Raw genomic sequence first — 21,282 nt, 5'->3', positions numbered from 1 at the left:
ATAACCTTTCCTTGGGATTGCCCCTATCCCACACTATGACATCAGAACTTTTTTTATTATTGTTTTATATTTGACCAAAATATTCTGGTTTAGATACAGATATTTACACAAAGTAGGGAGGAAGGGGACCAAGCCAGAGAGGGACAGGTATATGTACAGGGCTGAGCTGCAGAGGGCTACAACTTCCATATAAGGTAGGTTTTTTTGTGGCTGTTTTCCATTGCATATGAAAATGTCCATTTCTGGTGTGTGCAGACATGGTGGCCATTGCCCACCCAGGTACCAGCAGCAGAAGACTGTCTGACTTGGGAAGAATGGGGGTTTACAGGAGTCCAGGAGGTCCTTTCTGCTCTCCTAAGAGCCAGTATGTTCGCATCTTTCCTTTCCCCTGGAAGTGGGAGAGTGGACATGATTCAGATGCCTCAATGTTAGTCCCTTTGTCTCCCTCTCTTTCCCCATGATTCCCATAATCACTTTCACCCTCCCTTTCCATGCCCCCCTCCCCATGGCCTGCCATCACCTTCATTTCCACATCCCCCCGAAGCTCTAGCTGGAAGCATCCTAGCTCATCTAGGGCATCCTTGGTGGTAGAGGAGACATGGATCTTCAGCGCTGGGGTGGGTGGGATGGGGAGGATGGTGGAAAGAGGAATCAAGGAAAAGGCAATCAAAGAATTGGTGATATGGTATAGCACTGTGCCCAACCAACCATCCCTGGGAAGCTCCCAATGCATATCTATTAGAACCAAAATATGTCCAACCTCCCAATGCATATCTATTAGAAACAAAATATGCCCAAAGATGTGACACTAAGGAACTGTGGTCTCTCAGATTAAGAGATTGGAGGAATTATGAAAAGAAGAAAAGGGCAAGATAAATTGAGGCCAACAATGGGGTTGAGGGCTAATGTCTTACCTTGACCATTAGACTCCATTCGAGAAGCAGTGTTCACTGTGTCTCCAAAAAGACAATAACGGGGCATCTTCAGGCCAACAACCCCAGCGCAGACTGGCCCTATGAGAAGAAACAGGTTGGGAGAGTCTGGGAAAGGTGGAGACTAGGGCTGGAGTGAGAGTCAGCCTTACCAGTATGGACCCCTATGCGTAGCCTCAGCTGGTCATGGGGTCGGTGGCGGATGCGGAAGGAAGAAACTGCATCTAGTAATGCTAGGGCCATACGAGCAATTTCTGGTGCATGGCGTTGACCATTTCGGCCTGGGAGGCCAGATACCACCATGTAAGCATCCCCAATCGTCTCCACCTGATTGAGAGGGGGATTAAAAGGTCACCTCTATTTATATCCATGGGGATGGGAAAGAGTAGAGGGAGACAAGCTGGACACCATCATTAATCATCCTGACATCCTGGAGGCCAGAATATTGACTAGAAAATAAGTGTCATGGTCCTGAGTCTAGGGGAGAGATGTCAAGGGAACCTTTAAGTCTTCTTTCTCCACCCAGCACCTGGTGAATACTCAGTAAACATTTGCCGAATGAATGAACACCCTGTCCGCAGCAGGACATGGACCAATAGGCTCTGCCATCAGGAAATGGGAAGCAAGAAAACAGGCTAAACTCAAGAGGACAGAGGCTGGTGAGGAGGTAAAGCAGGCCCAGTGAAATGACCAGACAGCCCAAACTATCAGAGAGGAGGAAAGCAGGCATTTGATTTTGGTAATTGTGCCAAAGCTATGTAAGAGAATGAATGCCATTGTTTTAAGGAAATACACAGTGAAGTTTTTAGGAAATACACACTAAGTATTTAGGGATAAAGTAGTTATCCCTAAATTGTAGTCTGCCACATGCCAAACAATGTTAGGCACTTTCCATACGATAAATCTATTATTCCCATCTTACAGATAAAACAACTGAGGCTCAGGGAGATTCTGTTACTTACCTAAGTCCACACAGTTAGCAACAAGCCAATATTCAAATCCAGATGATTTTTACTCCCAAGGACAATAAATCCAACTCAATGACTTCAACAAAAAGTTTTACTTCTTAAAATGTATATTCCCTCATCCCACTAAATCAGTCTGGACCCACATCCTATATGATTCTTCCATGTCTGGAGAGGACTGGAGAGAAATGTTGGATAAGCTGTATTTATACTCCAGGGAGGTAGGAGCTAAATCTCATGATGGTTCTGATTAGAGAAGCCAAAGGATTCACAAGAAATTCGACTGGAATGTACAATTATAGTGCTGGAGCTACATCTGTCTACAAAGTACACTCCAGCACCAGGATGCTGGGTACCCTGGAGGGAAAACTGATCATGGGGTGGGTAAGGTGTGTGGGGTTCAGGGAGACTGGGTTTCAAAGGGGGTCTCTATTAAAGGGTCTTCTATTGAAGAGCAGTCCCAGCTCTCACCTTGTAGACATCAAAGTTGTCAATTATGGCATCAAAGCAGGTATACAGGTCATTAAGAAGTGTCACTACCTAAAAGGGATAGAAAAGCAGAGGCCCTGAGACTTGTGCCCAACTTTCTAAGAATTCTTAACCCACGAGCCATCAAAAGATGTGAGAACTCTAGAACAAACTCATCTTCCCTATTATCAATGAGGCTTCCCCAGGTCCCTACCCACCCAACCCCACCCGCCACCTCTCACCCATGGCTCTCACCTGCATGGGGGTGCTCTCTGCTGACAATGCTGTGAAGCCAACAATGTCACTGAAGTAGATGGTAACACTGTCAAAGGCCTCAGCCTGTACAGTCTCTCCCCGTTTCAATTGCTCTGCCACTGAACTAGGAAGCAAGGGTGCCGTGTGAGCCAAACTCCAAGAGAGTAGGAGCGGAAGAGAGGGGGAAGGTGTACGTGGCTGCAGCAGAGATGAGCTGTAACAAGAAAGCTGGGCTTTGCAGGTGGGAGGGAGAAAAGTGGCTGGGAAGACATTACAGTCTAATGCAAGGTAAGGCGCACAAGTGGCAGGGGGTTTTGAGGGGAATCCCTGTGCATGGGAGCTGTCTCAAGTTGAGACTGTTTTACATACACTTACTGAAGCAAGGGCGTGGTAGAGCAGGGTCTTAAGAAGAAGGGATGGGAAGCCAGTAAGAAGGCAGCATAGCTGATGTGGAGACAGAATGACAGCAAATAATCTATAACCAGGGGGGCTCCCTGTGGCCAGCAGGGTTCTGAGGATTGGGAGGTGAGTTCTCAGGCGCCTGATGAGGCAGAGCCCAACAGAGCAGAATCCCAAAAGAAAATTCAGGAAGGGGGAGAAAGTCTCACTGGGGTAGAATTTGGTAGAGCAGAGCTTCAGCCTTGCGTTTTTCCTCCAGATAGGCCTGTGTGCGTTCCTCCACCAGCTTCTCCAGGTTATTGGCATACTGTTCCATGCGTAGCAGGAGGTTGTCCAATATGCTGGTGCCACCCTCCCTAGGGGGAGGCAGGATATGGCACTTGCTCTAAGATTCTGAAGACTCCCAGGACTTCCTATCCAACCCACCCTCTGGTCCCACCTGCCCCACTTCACGCACCAGGACTAATGAGTCTTCTATCCCTGGGAAGCCCCTGCCCCATAATGCCCTCTCACTTGTTAAAGCGTCGAATGAAGCCCTTAATCTGTCCAAAGTCTGGCCGCTCAGCTGGGTCCTGAGCCCAACATCGCTCCATCAGCAAAACTAGCTCTTCATTCAGTTGGGCCCGGTCAATGCTTGGCCGGAAATATGGACGCTGACCATTTCGTACCTTCTGGACAATCTCTGAGGGTGATCAAAGGTTTGGATGAAGAACAGAGTTCTCCCAGGAAGAAGAGGCTGTGGGTAGTGGATTGACTCTTACCTTTGGGGCTGAGGTCCAGGCCGTCCAAGTAGAAAGGACCACTGCGAAGTGCTATCTCCTGCAGGATGATCCCAAAGCTATAGACGTCAGCCTTCTGCATGCCTGTGGTTGGCAAGGGGTTCCCACTGAGCAGTTCTGGGGCAGTCCACAACTTCTCTGAAAAGAAGAAACCAGCTGGCCAGGTCGCCCAAAATGGGGCACCCCCAAGCCCACCTGGACTCATCCCTGTATTACTGTCACTCCACCTCCCTCTCCCGCCATCCCTAGGTGGAAAGAGGAGCAATATAAAAAGTGGGTTGTGGGGGTGGGCCTCACTGGCATAGAGGGCATGGCTGTCATCAGGTTCAGCAGTTGATCGGAAGCTGGCCAGGCCATAGTCTGTGATTTTGAGCACAAAACGACTATCCACCACACAGTTGGAGGACTTGAGACTCCCATGCGATGAAATAATGCTGTTGTGGAGAAAGGCCATGCCCTGCAGGGTACAGATCAAGTCATGGGACTGGATCATATCTGGCTTAGAATACCCTCTCTCCATGAGATGGACACTGGCTAGCTGTCTACAGATCTTGGGTCCACAAAAATAATAAGCTGATTTTGGAAGGCATCCTTTGCAGTTTCCACCCAAGGAAGCAGGAAGAACAGAAGAGTCATCTCTTCCTGGTATCATAAGCAGGACACAGGCACCCAGCCACCAGGGACAGGGAAAATGCTTAAAAGGAGGGATAAGTGGAGCTACCCATGACTACCCTGGAGAGGGCAGTCAATCTTCTGATTAGTGAAGAGAACAGAACTTGGGTGAAGACCAAAATGATATAACACCCATGATGATCTCAGATACCTGGCAACTAATTAGGAAGACATGACTTGAGACCCAGGTATCAAGAGTAGCTGGATATACCAAGGAAGACCAGTTGTAAACTTTAATGCATAACCATGTATAGGTGGGCAAGTCCGGGTAGAGGAAGAATAAGATCTACTAGAGGGAGGTGGGCAAGTCGGGGTAGAGGAGGAATAAGATCTACTAGAGGGAATGCTGGATCAGAGAGAAAATGCAGAACATCGTAAACCTGGAAAATGGACAAAATCTGCTAAGCCAGTGCAGAAGCCTAAAACTGCTGGCTCTGTGGGTCCAGAGGGGGAAAAACCTTTGCCTCCGAGGAGCTGAAAGACAGTCTTAAAGGCCGGGCTCAGTGGCTCATGCCTGTAATCCCAGCACTTTGGGAGGCCAAGGCTGGCAGATTGCTTGAACCCAGCAGTTCAAGACCAGCCTGGGCAACATGGCAAAACCCCATCTCTACCAAAAATACAAAAATGAGCTGGGCACGGCAGCACATGCTGTGGTCCCAGCTACTCAGGAGGCGAAGATGGGAGAATCACTTGAGCCCAGGAGGTCGAAGCTGCAGTGAGCAGTGATCTAGCCACTACGCTCTAGCCTGGATGACAGAATAAAACCCTGTCTCAGGGGGAAAAAAAAGTCTAAATTATGCTCCCCAAAAATGAAACCCTAGGAGCCACCCAAATCAGTTCAGGTGAGACAGAAAGAGGATACAAGTTTCAATATGCTAACAAAAAAACATTTCTGTCTAAATGTTTAGCTCTGGACTTAATTCATAACTCTAATCTCTATGAACTCTTCCTTTTTATTTCTTTGGTATCAACAAAACTTTTGGGAATCTCTGAAGTTGTGAATTTACTTGTGTGGAAACTGTGCAAAGGACGCCTTCAAAAATCACAGGATTAGGCTTCTGGCTTTGTTGTAAATCACTTTTCCACCAAATCACTGTTCTCTCAAGAGTTGTGTTTTTCTTATATTTATCATCACACCTCTAGTTGAGCATGATATTGGCTTTACTAATATTTTTATCTCTCATTTGATAGCAAATTTTCACACACAAAAAAATACTTTTTAAATAACTTCATGAGAATTTAGCAGAAAACCAAAGCTAGCTTCAAATACAGTGTGGGGTGATCCACTGGGATGCTCATTGGCTATGAGACTTATTTCAGAAAATCTGCCCAACTCATGCAAGAGTCTATTTTATGCTCCACAAATCTGTGGGCCTCTGAGTCATTTGAACATAGCTGAAACCTAGTATAACACAAGAGTACCAAAGGTTTTTAGTACAATCTTCCTTGGTTTCTCTTAGTTCTACTAGTAAATGTTCCTTTTATAAACTTCAGTTTTCTGAACAAAAGGGCAGACATGCCAAATATTGGTCAGAGAGTAAAATAATGAGAGGAAAAACAGGAGATAAATAAGTTCAGAGACCTGACTCATTTTATGAGTTCCTGGAGGTAAAAGAGATGACGGAAAGAGATCTGAGATATTTAAGACAGAAAGACAGAAACTCTCTACAGGCACAGGATTCCTTGTGGCAGGTAAAACTCACTCTCCCAGTTATAAGCCCCAGATTCCTTGTTTACCCATTATTACCCGACCATGGGAATAAGGGGAGATGAGAGAACAGGACTTTCAGAGGACTGGAAGGAGAAAAACCACAATCAAAGAACAGTGGAAGTGATTTAAAGTGGATGAACTTTTAAGGAGTGGGGAAGACTCACCTTAACAAGGTCATTAATGAGTGAATAACGAAACATCCAGTCCAAGTTGATGCTGTCATTTTCTAGAATATCCTGGTAAGTGACATGGAATAGATTGTCTGTCCTGGTCCCACCAGCTATCACCTGGCATAGAGTCAGTATAACTTTGGGTCTATCCTCCCCACCCCTGCCATAATCTCCTACACCTATCCCTCACCTGTAAACTCCCACGAGGACAATATTCAGTGACAATGCAAATGTTGGGAGGGTCTATGCAGGCGCCAATGAAGCGAGTGAGATGGTTGAACTGAACATCTCTCATCTGGCAGAAAAAAACAATGGGAAGGATAAGAAAATTGAAAGAGTTAAAAATCAGATACAGAAACTTACAACTACATAAGAGGATGTTTCTCTTAGTTGTATCTACATTTTTAAAATCATTTATAAATCAACCGCTTGCCCATCTAGCCAATTTTACTATTTCATAGTTTTCCCCACTCCTCTGCCCCATCCCTGTTTACCCCTCACCCTCAGTCCATCCTCCATTACATACATGTTTGAGTTCAAACAGAACCTGCCGGGTCAGCTCAATGCGCTTCTTATTCACATGTTTGATGGCGACAACATTTCCCTGATGGTGGGAGTGAAAGGGGAAAGGAAAATGAGTATCAGAAGTTCTGGGTGTAAGGAAATGCTAGAGAGCAGTGGAAGCATCCAGGAGCTCAGCTGGGCACAGAGAGGAGGGTATGAGGGACAGAGGTTTAGGGGCAGAGATGGCAGATGGGGATGAGACAGGATGAAATGGTGGGGACCAGAACAAGCAAATTACTGTTCACCTTGAAGTGACCGGTGTTGGCAAAGATCTGGTATTTCCCATGGGCTGTCATGAGCGAGCCGTAACTGGATCCCCGCTGGGGCCAAGGGCAACATGGAGGCGGAAGGATGAAAGGAACATTAGATGATGGTGGTAGTGCAGGGGCTATCATTACAAGCCAATGTGCTGGGAGAGATCCAGGGTAAGAAGGGACAGGAACTCAGAGGGAGGCAGAGGGACAGCTGAGACAAGGGCTCACCAGCGACAGTGTGAGGCGACTGCCTGCACCTTTGTGATAACGCTCTGAGTTGCCAAACTGCAGTTCTTCCCAGCGAATGCGCCACAACATGCTAGCCAGCTCCTTCTCCAGCATCAGCTTTCTGTAAGGACTGCACACCTCAGTTGACTGGCAAGCCGAATCCTGCCACCCCCAAGCCAACATCAGGGTTGCAGGAGCTTCCCTGCAGCTCCTGAAGCTGCAAGTGTTACACCTGAGAGACAGGGCTGGAAGATAAGGCTGCATTCTCGGCATATCTGGCACATGCCCTATGTTCACTAACAAACACAGAGATTGGAGTGAAAGTTCTTTCCTAAAAAAAGACCAATGGAAAATTCACCTTTGATCTTAACCACTAGCTAGTATATCCAGTCTACAACAAAACGTGGAACAAACACCTAGGCTAAAAGACAACTAAAGAGAAAGGCTAGAGAGGAAGACGCTGTTGGATCTAAGAGACAACCAGCAAATTAAGAAACCTACTACCCTATCCCACGTTATAGGGACCACCTGGCTTCAGCCAGAGGCTATGTGGCAATGGGGGCAGGGAGTAGGTCAGCAGGAAACCCAGAACTCACCGGAAAATTAGGAAGCTGGAAACACCAAACATGATGAAGGTGATTCCTGTGCCCAGAGCCACAATTGCCAGAGTTGAAAGTGGAGCTGAAGGGGAAATTGAGACCCTGAGGAAGACTGTGTGTGGACTTGGCAGAATGGAGAACGGAATGCATAGACAGATTCCTTGGGAGTAGGAAGAAATGAGGAGGGAGGGATGCAGACGTAAAGGCAGAAGCACAGTTAAGAGTGGAGGGTCAGTGAGGGTGGAGGCCACGAATGGAAAGCAAAGGGAGGAAAGCTGCTCCCAGTCCCTGCACACACCCACTTTTATCACAGGATGGGTCGTCCAAGTCAAAGGCACAGGGGGGATTGTCCGAGGGAGGAGCCCCCTTCACCCAGGGAATAGGCCGTCCTGTCCACCAAATCTGCTTCTCAGCTCCCGAGTAGTGGGCTGCAGGCTGTAAGGAAGCAAAAAGCTGGGCCCACAGGCCTGCTCCCACCAGCCTCCTCCCCAGACCCCAGCTGTTTCGCTGCTTTTCTCCCCAACCTACCACCCAGCCAGGATGCAGTGCCAGCAGAGAAAACAAGTCCCTCCTCCAGTAGTTTTGGCTCTGCCCCCACTGAACCCTTGAAAGCTGGATTTTGCAGGGCCACACTCTCTTCCCTGCCTCCTCCCCCATCACCTGAAAGTCCCCAGAATCCAGGTCTCCCATGGCCCACAGGACAAAGTCAGTCTCCCGGTCATTGTTCTTGTCCATGACAACCAGTCCAGTTACACCTAAGATAGAAAAGAGTGCCCTTACTTTGAGGTCTACCCTGGGGTCCTCTCCCACTCACCCATGCCTACGGCTCCCTCAGAGTCTACCCTTCCCCGATCTTGAGGTGTGGGCACCTCTGCCATATTCACTAACCCCCCACTAAAGCTGTGGTGATCCTGACATCTGTTTCTTCTTCAGCCCACTCTATTCCTGACATCAGCCCTCAGACCCCCATCGACCCCTCTTCATTACCGTGGTATCTTCGTCCCTGCATCTTCTCCACAATTCGAAGTCCATCCTCCCGGGTGCCTCCTTCCTGTATTGTCTCATTCAGGACTTCAGCATATAGCAGGATCCCATCATAGAAGCAGCCAGCGATGAGGTTCATCTGGGGGTGGCAACTTCAGCAGTACTCTCCAAATGTCCTGGAAGGCCCCTTCCCTACTCTCTGGGGTCTCCCTTCTACCTATTCTCTCTTCTGGTTTGCTTTTTTCCCTCCTCTTATTCCTAAAGTGCCATCCATTCCTAACTACTCCCTAGCGCAGAAGGAAAAATCCTGGATGGAAGCGGATACCCCCCAAAGTTGGGCTTGCTCCACAGCCAAGACTTGATGCTGAGTTTGGGAGAGAAGCCCTTCCCCAAAGCCTGACCTGCCTCTCAGGAAGGGAGAGATCTACTTACCAGGGAAGGGCCCAGCTCCACACCAAAGTCTTCCCGGGCTCTTATCAGCAGACGATTCTGGAATTCCTGATACTCAGGATTTGGGGGTTCTCGGTACGTGATCACCAATACAGTCTGTACCAGCAGCATATGGGGAAGAGTGAACAGGATTCAAGAAAGGCATTAGGGGAAGAGAAGATGCAGGACAGGGAAACTTGGTAAAATATACATGATATAAAATACACACAGGTGAGTCTGAAGCCTTTGAAAGGGCTACTAACCTCTGTGCGTGTGTGTGTGTGTGTGTGTGTGTGTGTGTGTGTGTGTGTGTGTGTGTTGTGTTTCATACATCTAGGAAGAGGGAGTGGCACTCCTCCTGAAAGGTAGATAGGACTGGTTCTGGGAAGGTGGAAACTGGCAAATAATAGTCAACCCCATCCCCAAAGCCCAGCCCAACATCTTCCAGAGCTCCCTTCCAGCATCCAGGTTCCTGCCAGGCCACCACAGCTCACACAGCTCCTCTGTCCCATGCTTTCTGGGTATCTGCTCATGACCAAGGACAACACCCACCAACAGCTCCTCTCTGAGGTGTTAATCACTGTTAATGCCATCAGTAAAATACTGACATTTTCATTTCAGCCACTTGAACACAGTGTCTCTGCCCAGTGAATTAGAGAGATTTCAGGCCCTATGACAACTGAGGGAAATACTTTGAGACAGTGATTCCACCTGTGAAAAGCTGTGTGCTCATCCATTTAACGTGTGGAACACCTACCACAAACAGCACTGTCCTGCTTACTGAGTAACAGATGTGTCACAGGGACAAACACACAGTCACATGCCTACACACATTTCACAGGTAAGCAAATGACACATGTGATTTCAGACATGCACACATCTCACTGGCACATGAGTCAGCATCTCTGTCTCTCACCAAAGTGCCTGCTTAGCTCCCATTAGTCTCACACGTTTCCCCTTCCTGGGCTGCTGGACCTCCCAGCCTCAGGCCCTGCCTCACGCCACATAGTCACTGAGACCAACCTCTGCTCCAACAGGAAACTGGCATCACAACTTCAAGGAAAGACTTCAGTTCAATACATTTTGTGAAATATGACTTTGTGAAATGATAATTTAAAATCTGGTCATTTCTCCTAGTTTTGTTTATTCTTGTTATAGAAAGTACGTGTGGACCATAGAGATACGCTGCACCAGACACATCACATATGGCCTATTATGTATCAATTCATTACAGATAGGAAATAATAAAGTCGATTTATAATATGCATTCATTATATTAGACTGCAGCTTGCCTCAAGATATCATTATTCTTACTAGAGCATTTGGCTGCCTGATTACACACTTCTAATATTCTCCCAGTCTCAGGTAAAATTTTTTTAAAAAGAGAAGGGAACTAAGGAAAGGGTTGGAACAGTTCATTCAGTAGCACCTGTTCCAAGAATAAAATAAAGAAGTAGAATATTGTTGACAAGCAATGTAAAAAGTCAGGAAAATGGCAAGAAAAGATCAGGTTCGACACAATTTATATTTCAATAAAGGCTGATGGTAGGTTTTTAACACATTTTTAACACTAATTCTCAACACTAAGCTTGGCTGATTTGCTAGGTTAGCAGTTATCAAACTTTTTTGGTCTCACAATCGCTTTACACTCTTAAAAATTATTAAGGACTCCAAATAAAGTTTATGTGGACTATATCTATCAATATTGACCATCTTAGAAATTAAAACTAATAAATTTTGAAAATGCAAGAACACACAAGCACACCTTCCACAGCTGTCCAAGTGATGACATCATCATGCCATGTAACCTCTGGAAAACTTCACTACACAATCACAAAAGAACAAGCGTGACAAAGCAGATAAGATCTTAGTATTATTTTTAAATAGTTTTGACCCCATGGTCCCCCTAAACTGCTATGCTAGAACTGTTTTTGCTGTAGTTACTAGTTGTAGTTGTAGTACCAAAAAACAAAAATGAAAAACCAAACAAAAAAAAAACCCAACCTCAAACAGTTTCTGTGCTTGCTCAGGGGCTTGAGAGAAGGTGAAGGAGGATAATTGTGTCCCATTTCACGGTGGACCCTAGGTGGAAAAAACAAGTGAAGGCCGCCACAAATGGGTGCAGTGGTGGGTGGGTGCCAGGAGCACACCTAGGAAATGTGCACCCTCAGGGGGCACCTGCCTCTACCTGTGGACCTGCCCACTGAGACCTGCCCTGGCCAACTGGAGGGTGGTCAACAGTGGCCTAACGAGACAAGTGATCTCCAAGCCCTTGGTTTAGTGCTTTCTTCCATTCTTGCCGCTGGTGCTCCCTGCGTGTAACCCAATCTCATGCTGGTCATGTAGGTTGTGACCTCTGCCTGGGTTTCTAACCCTGTAGTCCTCCATTGACCAGCCTGGGCCTCTGGATCCTCAGAGCTTGGTCATTGCTTATTTAGTTCCACTCAATCTTTTCTTCCCTATCCTGGTTGATCACCTAGTTTACATTACTTGCCAGCTCTACTCCTGTCTAGATGAATTCCTCATCCTATCCCCCTCTCCCCAACACACTCCTAATTCAATTCAGCAAATATGTGTTAAACACCTACTACATGCTAGACATATGGAATATGAAGATGAGCATGATCCCTGCCCTGGAGCAGCTAGTGGCTAAATGGGAGAGAAAAATCATATCAACATACTTGATTTCAGAGCTCTCTCCCCAGTAGCCAGTACCGATACAGCATGAGCTAGGGCCTTTCCTTGAGCATGATGGGCATCTGTGTCAAGGCCTCCTTTCCTCTATTGCCACTTTTTCCAGGCTGGCCTGGTCTGGGACCTCAGAGGGCCAGTGTCTCTGGGAGAAGGGCTCTGTGCTCTTTCATCCTTGCTTGGCTGGAGCTAACTGCCCAACTTCCCTCAGCCCCTCCCCTGCTTCTGCATTGGAAGGTGGGGGGGCGGGGCACCTCATCACCCCTCAGCCCCACCTACCCAAAGCCTTGACCTTCCCGTCAGCATATTCCTGGCTGCCTAGTTCCCTTCTCTTGTGTTGCAGCAAAGGCTCCCTCTTTATTTCTCTGTCTGAATAATGCCCACAGTGAGGGAGAGAACTGAGAGTTAATTGATATAACTGATTATTGGATGACTAGATCCCTCCTCTCTCTACCCTTAATGCTGGGGACCCTTGGCTGGGCAATAATGCTCACAGAAGAAAGTGAGGCTTTTCTTCCACAAATAGAATACAGCCAGCAAGGCACAGTGGCTCGTGCCTGTAATCCCAGCACTTCGAGAGGCCAAGGCAAGAAGATCATTTGAGCCCAGGAATTCGAGACCAGCCTGGGCAACATGACAAGACCCCATCTCTACAAAAAATAAAAAATTAGCTGGGCATGGAGGCATATGCCTGTAGTCCCAGCAACTCGGGAGGCTGAGGTGGGAGGATTGCTTCAGCCTGGGAGGTCAAGACTGCAGTGAGCAGCTGTGATCACACCACTGCACTCCAACCTGGGCAACAGAGCTGTCTCAAAAAGAAAAAGGATATAACCAGGGAGGTTATGGAGTGCTCCCATCTGAGAGGGTCACAGATCTTCTGAAGTCCACACCAGCTGAATTACAATCCCCTTGTTCTTCTCTTCTCATAGCACTCTATTCCTTTCCTCTTTATGTTTTAGTAACACATCACAATATGTCCCTACATTTGTATTTATTTCCTTACTTATTTATTGCCTGCCCATCCTACCAAATGTAAACTCCAAAAAGGCAGGAACAAAGTCTGTTATGCTCTCCCTTGTATACAAGTACCTAGCACAGTGACTGGACATGAGAGGTGCTCAGTAAATACTAATGAAATGAGTCAGCCTTCAAATAAATCAAACACAGACTGAATAATATGGTTAGTTATATGGTAGATGGAGTTAAGCAAAAGAGTAGGAAATTCAGTCCCACTTAGGGATTCTGGGATCATTTCCTAGAAGGGAAAATAGCTGGTATGAGTCTTAAAGAATATGGAAGCATTACCCAGACAAAGGTGAGAAGATTGTTTTAGGAAAACATTATAGCATAAACAAAACCTGTCCTGCCACGGCCCATATTCAAGTGTGACAGTCACAGACTCATTCTCAGGCATGCAAACAGCTATGTCATTCTCAGTCAGACACACACTCGTCAGTCGCAACCAAATATATAATCACAGCCACATAAAACCTTACTCACTGGAGAAGAATGGCCACCCAGGTCCAGCCCTTATACACAGCTACTTAGAACCAAATAATCCCAGAGTTTAAAGGACTTTAAGGTTATCCCATAAGCCACCTCCAATCCTTCTTGGAAAAAAGGAGGGATATGGATAAATACATGGGAAACACTTATATGCACGGTTAGTAAAAAAGTGGCGGGGGAATCAGGGGAAGATTCATGGGTATGATTTTTCAGAGGCAGATATTTGGGATGAGGGAAGGAAGAGCATTCTAGACAAAAGGAAAAAGAACATAAAGGCACAGGGGCAGGAAGGCCCCGGGGTTGGGGGAACTCAGAGGCCTGGTAGGCTGCAGTTCTCAGCATGAGGGTACCAGGAAGTAAGACTGAAAAAGTGGTTTGAGAACAGACTGCAAAGGGTCTTAAATGTCATAATAAGGAGTCAGGATTTTATTCTCTAGAACACAAGTCACTGGAAGTTTTGAGCAGGAGTGAAATGAACAGAGTCATGCCAACATTCCCCACAAATTTTCTGAAATCTGAAATGTGTTTCTTTCCATTCCTGCTATCATCACACTAGTTCAAGCCATATCACCTCACCCTCTTCTAATCTGTTACAGTTGGTCTCACTGCCCCAGGTCTCCCTCTCTGCTAATCCTGAATTCTGTCACTACTGTATATTTATCTCCACACACACAAAAAAAGTCAAGGACCCCAAATTCAAGTCCTAGTGCCTTAAGACTTAGAGCTCTCCTTAATCTGATTAGACCTTTGCAACTTTATTTCCTGTATCTCCCTTAAGTGAACCCCTCACTCTTGTCGGGTCAGTATCTTCTTGGTCTCTCAAACACGCCCATTCCTATCTTTTTCTCTTTGCTCAGGATGTTTGGATCTCCTCTCCCACTCTGACTATGAATATGACATCTATCATTAAAGTCACAACAGGGTCTCACTTCCTGTATAAAAGCCTTCCCTAAACACAGCCCACACTGACTCTTCCTCCTCTGAGCCACTAAAGTTCTTAGTGTCTGTTCCAGGACACATAATCCTATCCTTTCTCAAACTTTGTCTGACTGTACCAGAACGATGCCTCACCTCTCCACAAAGGGTGGAAGCCCACCCAAGGGCTAGGATCAGATCTTTCCCTGAACTTTTCTCCCCCACAATATAGCCTACTACTGGCACTTAGGAAAGTCAGTGTTTTAGGATTTTGGAGGCAGCCAAAGTCAGTCTTGGCAGCAAGCACACTGAGTCACAAAAGTAGAGAAGTAAGAAAAGGTGACACTAGACTCAGAAGGCCTCTGTTCATTTTACTCCTGTGGCTCACAATTCCTGCCTGGTTCCTAGGGTTTCTTTGGGGTCTTGTGAGAGAGAATTTCCAGCGAAGCACCTCTTCCCCCTCCTCCTTCAGATTTGGCTCAAATGATACCTGAAAGGCCTCTCTGAGGGCCTGGGCCTGTTCCCGGGTGCGATTGTCCTGCCAGGGCCGGCCTGTAGCACGTGTGGGGCCTGCACGGAGACTCTCCCCAAAGACATCCAGGTAAAAGAAGACATAATCCCCATTGGTCAGATTCTCCCTCTGGGCCTGAAGCAGGATCTCATGCAGCATCTCCAGAGGGCCGCAGATATACACAACTGGGAGCAGGTACATGACAGAGGAGCACCCTGAGAAGGTATCCAGGTCCACCACACAGCCCCTTCTCTGAATCACTGGGATGTCCCTCTTCAGCAAGAAAGAGAGTGCCCTAACCTATCAAGCCCAAAGCAGATGCTCCCCAGCCCGCCCCACTTGGAGTCCACCATAAGTACCCTGGGGCCATATGGACCATCTGGCAGAAGTCAGAGCCTGTCCAGACCCCAGAGGAAGGGAGCTGTCACTCTCAAGCCCCTCCCTTTCCCAGAGCCTCCCTTGCTGCTCTCCACCCAACCCGCCTGCTCCCTGACTCTTCCCTGCCCTTCCCTGGGCTCAAAGGCACTGACAGCACAGATTTCTCAGTATGAGCTTTACCTGTCTTTCCCAAATCTGCTGAGCCTTGAGCCCGTTCATGGAGCCCTCATTATTTTTACACCACCAAGAGGTCTTGGCGCCCAGTCTGGGTGGTAGCTCTGATCACAGACAGGGCACATTTCAGAGTGGCTGTCAATCACATTCACTACTCTAGGGCACACACATTGCTCCCAAAACTTAGTATCCCCTCATTTTCACATTCCACCTTGATACAAGGCTTCACCCCTCATGCTCTCTTCTTCCTTGTTTGCGTCTGCCTAGGGTGTTCACAAGCTCCCATGATGAAGCCTTGGCCCTCTCACAGGTGCTCTGTCCACGTGTGCTTCTTGATCCCAACCACCACATACGGCTGCTCAATGCCTATCTCCATCTACAGTTCCCCAGTGCTGAGCTTTAGGGACACAGCGACCCTCCTCCCCTGACCCTAAAATAGCCCGGGCCACACTCACTGCGCCCGTTGGCCCGGATGAAGTGGGTGGCCTGCTCGGGGCCCCCTGGCTCTCGGGCATACACCTGGTGCTGCACACTGAGGTTGCTGCCCTGCAGGGCCTCAAAGACGCCCTCGATGGTGAAGTAGTGAGGCCGGTCATCTGTGCGAGCATCCAGGTACAGCAAGGCAGCACGGGCAGTCCAATTGAAGTGCCCGTGTAGTGTCACCACAAACTCACCCAGCTTGGGAGCAGAGGGGCCAGTGCGAACCAGGGTACGATAATGGTCATTCTTAGCCGAAAAACCAGAGGCCACAGCACCCGCAGTCAGCAGGGGAAGGCGCCAGTGGGAGGCAAAGCGGGCCACAGAGGCAGCAGGGTACACGCAACCGGGACCTAACAGCAGGTCGGGGTCATGGTACAGCTTGAGGTCTACAGCGCTCAGCGGTGCCAGGTACTCAGAGCAGGCGCCTTCCAGTTCGGAGCTGACAAACCGCAGGTCCACGGGCAGTGCACGGCCCAGTGCCTCCACAGCTAGTGCCACAGCGGGTCCCACCCGTGGCCAGGCCCAGGCATAGCTCAGGTTGTGTTCTGGCAGCACCACCGCCAGCGTCAGGTTCCGCGCCCCGGGAGGACGCACCCCACCTGCCAGGGCTGCCACCAACAGCAGGAGTGATGGCAGCGCCATGGGGATAAAGCAGCAGCCCCACTGCCCCCAGAACCTGGGGCTGCTCTGGCCTACAGGGGAGACGCGAGCACCCCCCAGCCTGGAGCCTGGTGAAGAGGGCCAGGAAGAGAAGGAAGAGTAAGCTAGGTAGGCTGGGATGCAGAAGGTGCTGGGGGCCAGGGAGAGGAGGGGGAGATGGGAGGAAGGCGGGGGGCGGGCAAGGAGTGGGCTACCAGCCTAGGGCAAGGACTTAGGACTGAGAGGGGGGTGGCAGGGGAAGGGAGGGACCGAGGGGGCCTGCGGCCGGGATGGGGACAGTGCGAGGTGAAGAAGCCTGATGAATCCAAAGCTGAGAAGGAAAAGGGGATCTGGGACTGGGATGGGGTGGGGGTGGGGGGGGCGAGTGGTACAAAGAAACGGCCTGGGGGAACCTCACAGCTGAAAGGGCCGGGAGGGCAGGAGGGCGCTGCGACACATAGGACCAAGGGGGTAAGGTGGGAGGGTGCCCGCGCCGCGGAAGGACTGGGATCATGGGCAGGCGGGGAGCAAAGCGAGGCCTGGGCCGGAGGGCAGGGGAAGGCAGGGGTAAATCTCCCTGTGAAGGCTTCTCCCGAAGCTCCTGCTTGGACTAACGGGCCCGGGCGCTGGTCCCATCCGGAGCTACGGCGGCCCCGCCCGTGTCCCCGCTCCTCTCTGCTCCGCTTCTCCTGGGCCCCGGCGGCCGGCACTGCCCGGCGCTTCCTCCCGCCCCCCGCCTGGGCCCCGCGCGCGCCGCTCGTCCGGGTCAGGTCGCCTCGGCCCGGCCAGTCTCCGCTCGCTGCGCCGGCGGCCGAGTGCGACTCCCCCGGGCAGGCCGCCCGCCCCCGCCCCTCCCCCGCCGCCCCTCCTCCTCCCTCCCGGCCCCACCCTCCGGCGCCGGCTGCCTTCCCCCACCCCCCACCCGAGCGCCCGGGACCGCCAAGTCCCAAACCCACCCCGGTGAGCACTTGGGGGCTCCGCACCAAGGTCTCGCCGGCCAGCAGGGTTTCCGGGCGCTCCCTCACTCTCAGGGCCTACCCCGGTCTCCCCCACGCCCCTGGTCCCCCCGCCGCCTCTCCTTCCATTTCCATCTCACACACGCCGGCGACCCCAGGGTTTGTCCTCTCCCCTTCGCTTAGCCCGCTCTTCTTGGGTCTTCCCTCTGAACTCCCTGAGTCCCTCAGTGGCTCCAGTCTCCAGGAAGCAGTCGAGGATCCCCAAACGTGTGGTATCCTCACCAGCCCCCCCACCTAGCAAACCATAGCGCCCTCCCGACAGCAGTGCGCTTACCCCACCGGGGACCATGCCCGCTCCCTGGACGGGCCCCTCCAGCAGCCAGGGGCCCCTGCGCTACACTTCCCACCAGTCCTTAGAAAGTCCACGAGGCTCCTTCTTGCTTGGGACTCAACCCTCGGCCCCCCGCTGTCTCCATGCCCCCTGCCCTCCTCGTGTCCTCAGAGGCCCACTGCAGCCCGCCCGGCTTCCTCCACACCATCTGCTCAGTCAGGGCCTCGATTTTCTTTTGTCTCCTGCACAGCGCAGGCTGGCGCCTGGGCAAAGTCTGTAACGGACCGGTGGGACACTCCCCGCAGTGGAAGCCCATCCACCCTCTCCTGGGGTTCCACCTTGCTCCCAGCTTCCCTTAGGAAGTTCTCCCCAGGGCCCCCATATCTGGAGTGCCAATCTGACCCCAAGAACAGCTTGTGAGGGATGATCTCATGGTGGCTGAGAGGAACTGCTATGGGACCTTGGGGATTTTTCTCCAACTGTCATAAAGGACATGCACATAAGCCCATTCTCTGCCCGCGCTAAGAGCCACGGTTTCTCTCCCACTTCAACCTATTTCTCCAGAAATCACAAGCTAAGAGCGCTCCTGGAGCCCTGGAGTCGGGTGGGAGTGTATAGGGCGAGGACGGGCATGGTTTCCCTGAGATGAAGGCGACACCTAGTGGTTTGCTGGGGGAAATTAAGGACAATGGCACTTTACCCTTAGGCACGATATTTATTGAACACGGGCTGCCCAGCACAAGTTGTACCTGTGAATACAAAGAAAGCCGAATGATACAGCCCTTACCTTTGAGGAACATACATTTGCAATCCCTGGGGCACAGAGGCCAAGAACAGGCCGCCCCGACAATGTTCTTGCCTCAAGCCCAGTAGAGATGGAAGCCTCAGGACAGCTCCTTCTTTAACGCAGAGGGGTGGTAACTCTAGTTCCAGGATCCCAATACTGTAGTGAAAAGGAATTTTGTCCTATCTGGCCAAGGCAAAAAAAAAAAAAAAAAAAGGAACAGTCAAAAGAACGACGAGACAACATGAGAAATGCTTTAGACCAAGTCAACCAAATAGAATAGTTGATTTTTAAGCAACTACACACTGTTTTATGAGACAAGCAAATCCAAAATGACAAAATTTCTGAAAGAATTACAGAATGGCAGGGCTAAGAGGAATCATAGAAATATATTGTTTAACCGTCTCATTTAAAGATAATTGAAAACCAAATCCCAGAGAGGAAAGTCTCAGTGTCCTTACTTGCTCCTCTCCCCCAATCCCACATGGCTTTTCAGTTGCAAAAGAGAGATTAAAATGCAGGTTTCATGGTCTCCAAGGAGAGGCTCTTTACAGATATTTTGCTGACTCGTGGAACTTACTGTAGAAAGCTGTGCTTACAATCTAATAGCTACCAAACCCAGGCGAGTCTTTCTGGAACACCTGCAGCCCTCAGTGAGGATCAGCCACCACTACCACTGTCACCCAGACTCCTAAGCAAGTACAAGCGCATCGTATGTCATTATTCTGAACATTAAGGGCAATTCTTCATTATGTTAGGGATTAAACATTCAAGCATCTTGCCTTTCCCTCTTCCTCCCAATTGGCCACTTAACTAGAAAGTAGGAAGGGGCCAAGCACGGTGGCTCTTGCCTGTAATGCCTATAATCTCCATTAAAAACCAAACAAATCAATCGGATATGGTGGCATGAACCTGTGGTCCCAGCTACTTGGGAGGCTGAGGTGGGGGGATCGCTTGAGCCCGGAGGATAGAGGCAGCCTGGGTGACAGCAAGACCCTGTCTCAAAAAAAAAAAAAAAAAAGGAAGTGGAAGGAGTCTGATGCAGTGGCTCACGCCTGTAATCCCAGCACTTTAGGAGGCCAAGGTGGGAGGATTGTTTGAGGTCAGGAGTTCGAGACTAGGCTGGCCAGCAAGGTGAAATCTCGTCTCTACTAAAAATACAAAAATTAGCTGGGCGTGGTGGTGGGCACCTGTAATCCCAGCTACTTGGGAGGCTGGGACAGGAGAACCACTTGAATCCGGGAGGCGGAGGTTGCAGTGAGCAGAGATCGCAGCACTGTGCGACAGAGCAAGACTCCATCTCCAAAGGAAAAAAAAAAAAAGAAAGAAAAAGAAAACATAAGTAAAAACTAAAAATAAATTTCAAAAGACAAAAGGGAAGTGGGAAGGAGTGGGGAGATAAAAGATAAATCCCCTAATGAGGTTTTTTATTAACACACAGTGAAAGGCTTTTGGTGTTTATTTTTTCATGTTTGAGGGGAAGCTGAAAATATTAGATAAATGAGACCTTCGGTTATGTATATATCCCACTATCCAAGCTTTCACTGCTCTCATTGATATGGGCAATAATATTTTGGCTGTATTTGGTGACCATGCCGCAATACATAGAAAACCTAGGAAATCTAGATTCTACTGGCCTAAGCAGCAACCAACTAGGGTCCAACTTTCTCTTTGTAGCACTGTCATGGCCTTCTTCTAATCCACAGACAGATACCAGCTACAATTTCTTCTGGATAGGGTCAGCCAACACCTTATTTCTTTTTTTTTTTTTTCTTTATTTGAGATGGAGTCTCACTCTGTTACCTAGGCTGGAATGCAGTGGCGCAATCTTGGCTCACTGCAACCTCCATCTCCCAGGTTCAAGTGATTCTCCTGCCTCAGCCTCCCAAATAGCTGGGATTACAGGCGCCCGCCACCATGCCCAGCTAATTTTTGTTTTTAGTAGAGACAGGGTTTCACCATGTTGGCCGGCTGGTCTCGAACTCCTGACCTCAAGTGATCCACTTGCCTCAGATTCCCAAAGTGCTGGGATTACAGGCGTAAGCCACCACACCCGGCCCCAAACACTTTATTTCTGATCCAGAACTAAACTGCAGAGCATCAAATTGGCCAGCTGCTAGAATCTCCTATGGTTTCCAAGCTGCCCTGTCCCTTCTTCAAAAGAAATCCTAATCCTGTTTACACTCAGGCCAAAGGTGCCTCAAGACCCTAGCTGAGCTCTGCAACCACCATGGGATTCGGGCTGGTGCTAATTTTCATGATAGGCTCTGATGCCCCAAACTGACAGCATTAAACGTTTTATAACAAACCTATTTGTACAGCTGAATCTGGATCCTCAGGTTTGTTCTACACCAGATCATGCTTCCCAGGCCTACAGAATTCCAGAAAACAAAATATCTTCTCTGTTGACCTGACTAGCAGAAACGGGCTTTGACTCCATGCAATTGTCCCCTGCACACAGACGGACAGGTCCAAGAGAACCTGCCAACAGGGGGCAGAGAACAGCCA

The 21,282-nt window shown here is 49.2% G+C and overlaps 1 protein-coding gene across 5 annotated transcripts; it reads right to left on the bottom strand.

Moving 5' to 3' along the window:
• Positions 1 to 36: 36 nt before the first annotated feature.
• On the bottom strand, positions 37 to 17,530 carry NPR2 (natriuretic peptide receptor 2). 5 transcript variants are annotated; one of them, XM_032164106.2, is made up of 22 exons: positions 16,040 to 17,530; positions 15,012 to 15,217; positions 9,413 to 9,526; positions 8,984 to 9,119; positions 8,657 to 8,751; positions 8,299 to 8,431; positions 7,994 to 8,078; positions 7,398 to 7,518; positions 7,161 to 7,235; positions 6,878 to 6,955; positions 6,542 to 6,646; positions 6,346 to 6,417; positions 4,096 to 4,255; positions 3,781 to 3,936; positions 3,533 to 3,701; positions 3,229 to 3,375; positions 2,621 to 2,744; positions 2,369 to 2,437; positions 1,085 to 1,259; positions 915 to 1,013; positions 521 to 612; positions 37 to 388 (listed from the first exon to the last, which is right to left on the bottom strand). In XM_032164106.2, exons 1-22 carry the CDS (start codon positions 16,704 to 16,706, stop codon positions 323 to 325), a joined length of 3,144 nt encoding a protein of 1,047 aa, XP_032019997.1. In that variant the 5' UTR covers positions 16,707 to 17,530; the 3' UTR covers positions 37 to 322. The 5 variants fall into 5 exon arrangements, with proteins under 5 accessions (XP_032019997.1, XP_032019995.1, XP_032019998.1 ...); XM_032164104.2 differs by having other exon boundaries at positions 55 to 388; positions 8,299 to 8,751; positions 16,040 to 17,502; XM_032164107.2 differs by lacking the exon at positions 7,161 to 7,235 and having other exon boundaries at positions 55 to 388; positions 16,040 to 17,461.
• Positions 17,531 to 21,282: the final 3,752 nt, after the last annotated feature.

Source organism: Hylobates moloch, unplaced genomic scaffold (genome assembly GCF_009828535.3).
Source record: "Hylobates moloch isolate HMO894 unplaced genomic scaffold, HMol_V3 SCAFFOLD_10, whole genome shotgun sequence".
Classification (NCBI taxonomy): domain Eukaryota; kingdom Metazoa; phylum Chordata; class Mammalia; order Primates; family Hylobatidae; genus Hylobates; species Hylobates moloch.
Note: the sequence above shows the minus strand (reverse complement) of the source record. Positions and strands in the feature narration are given on the sequence as shown.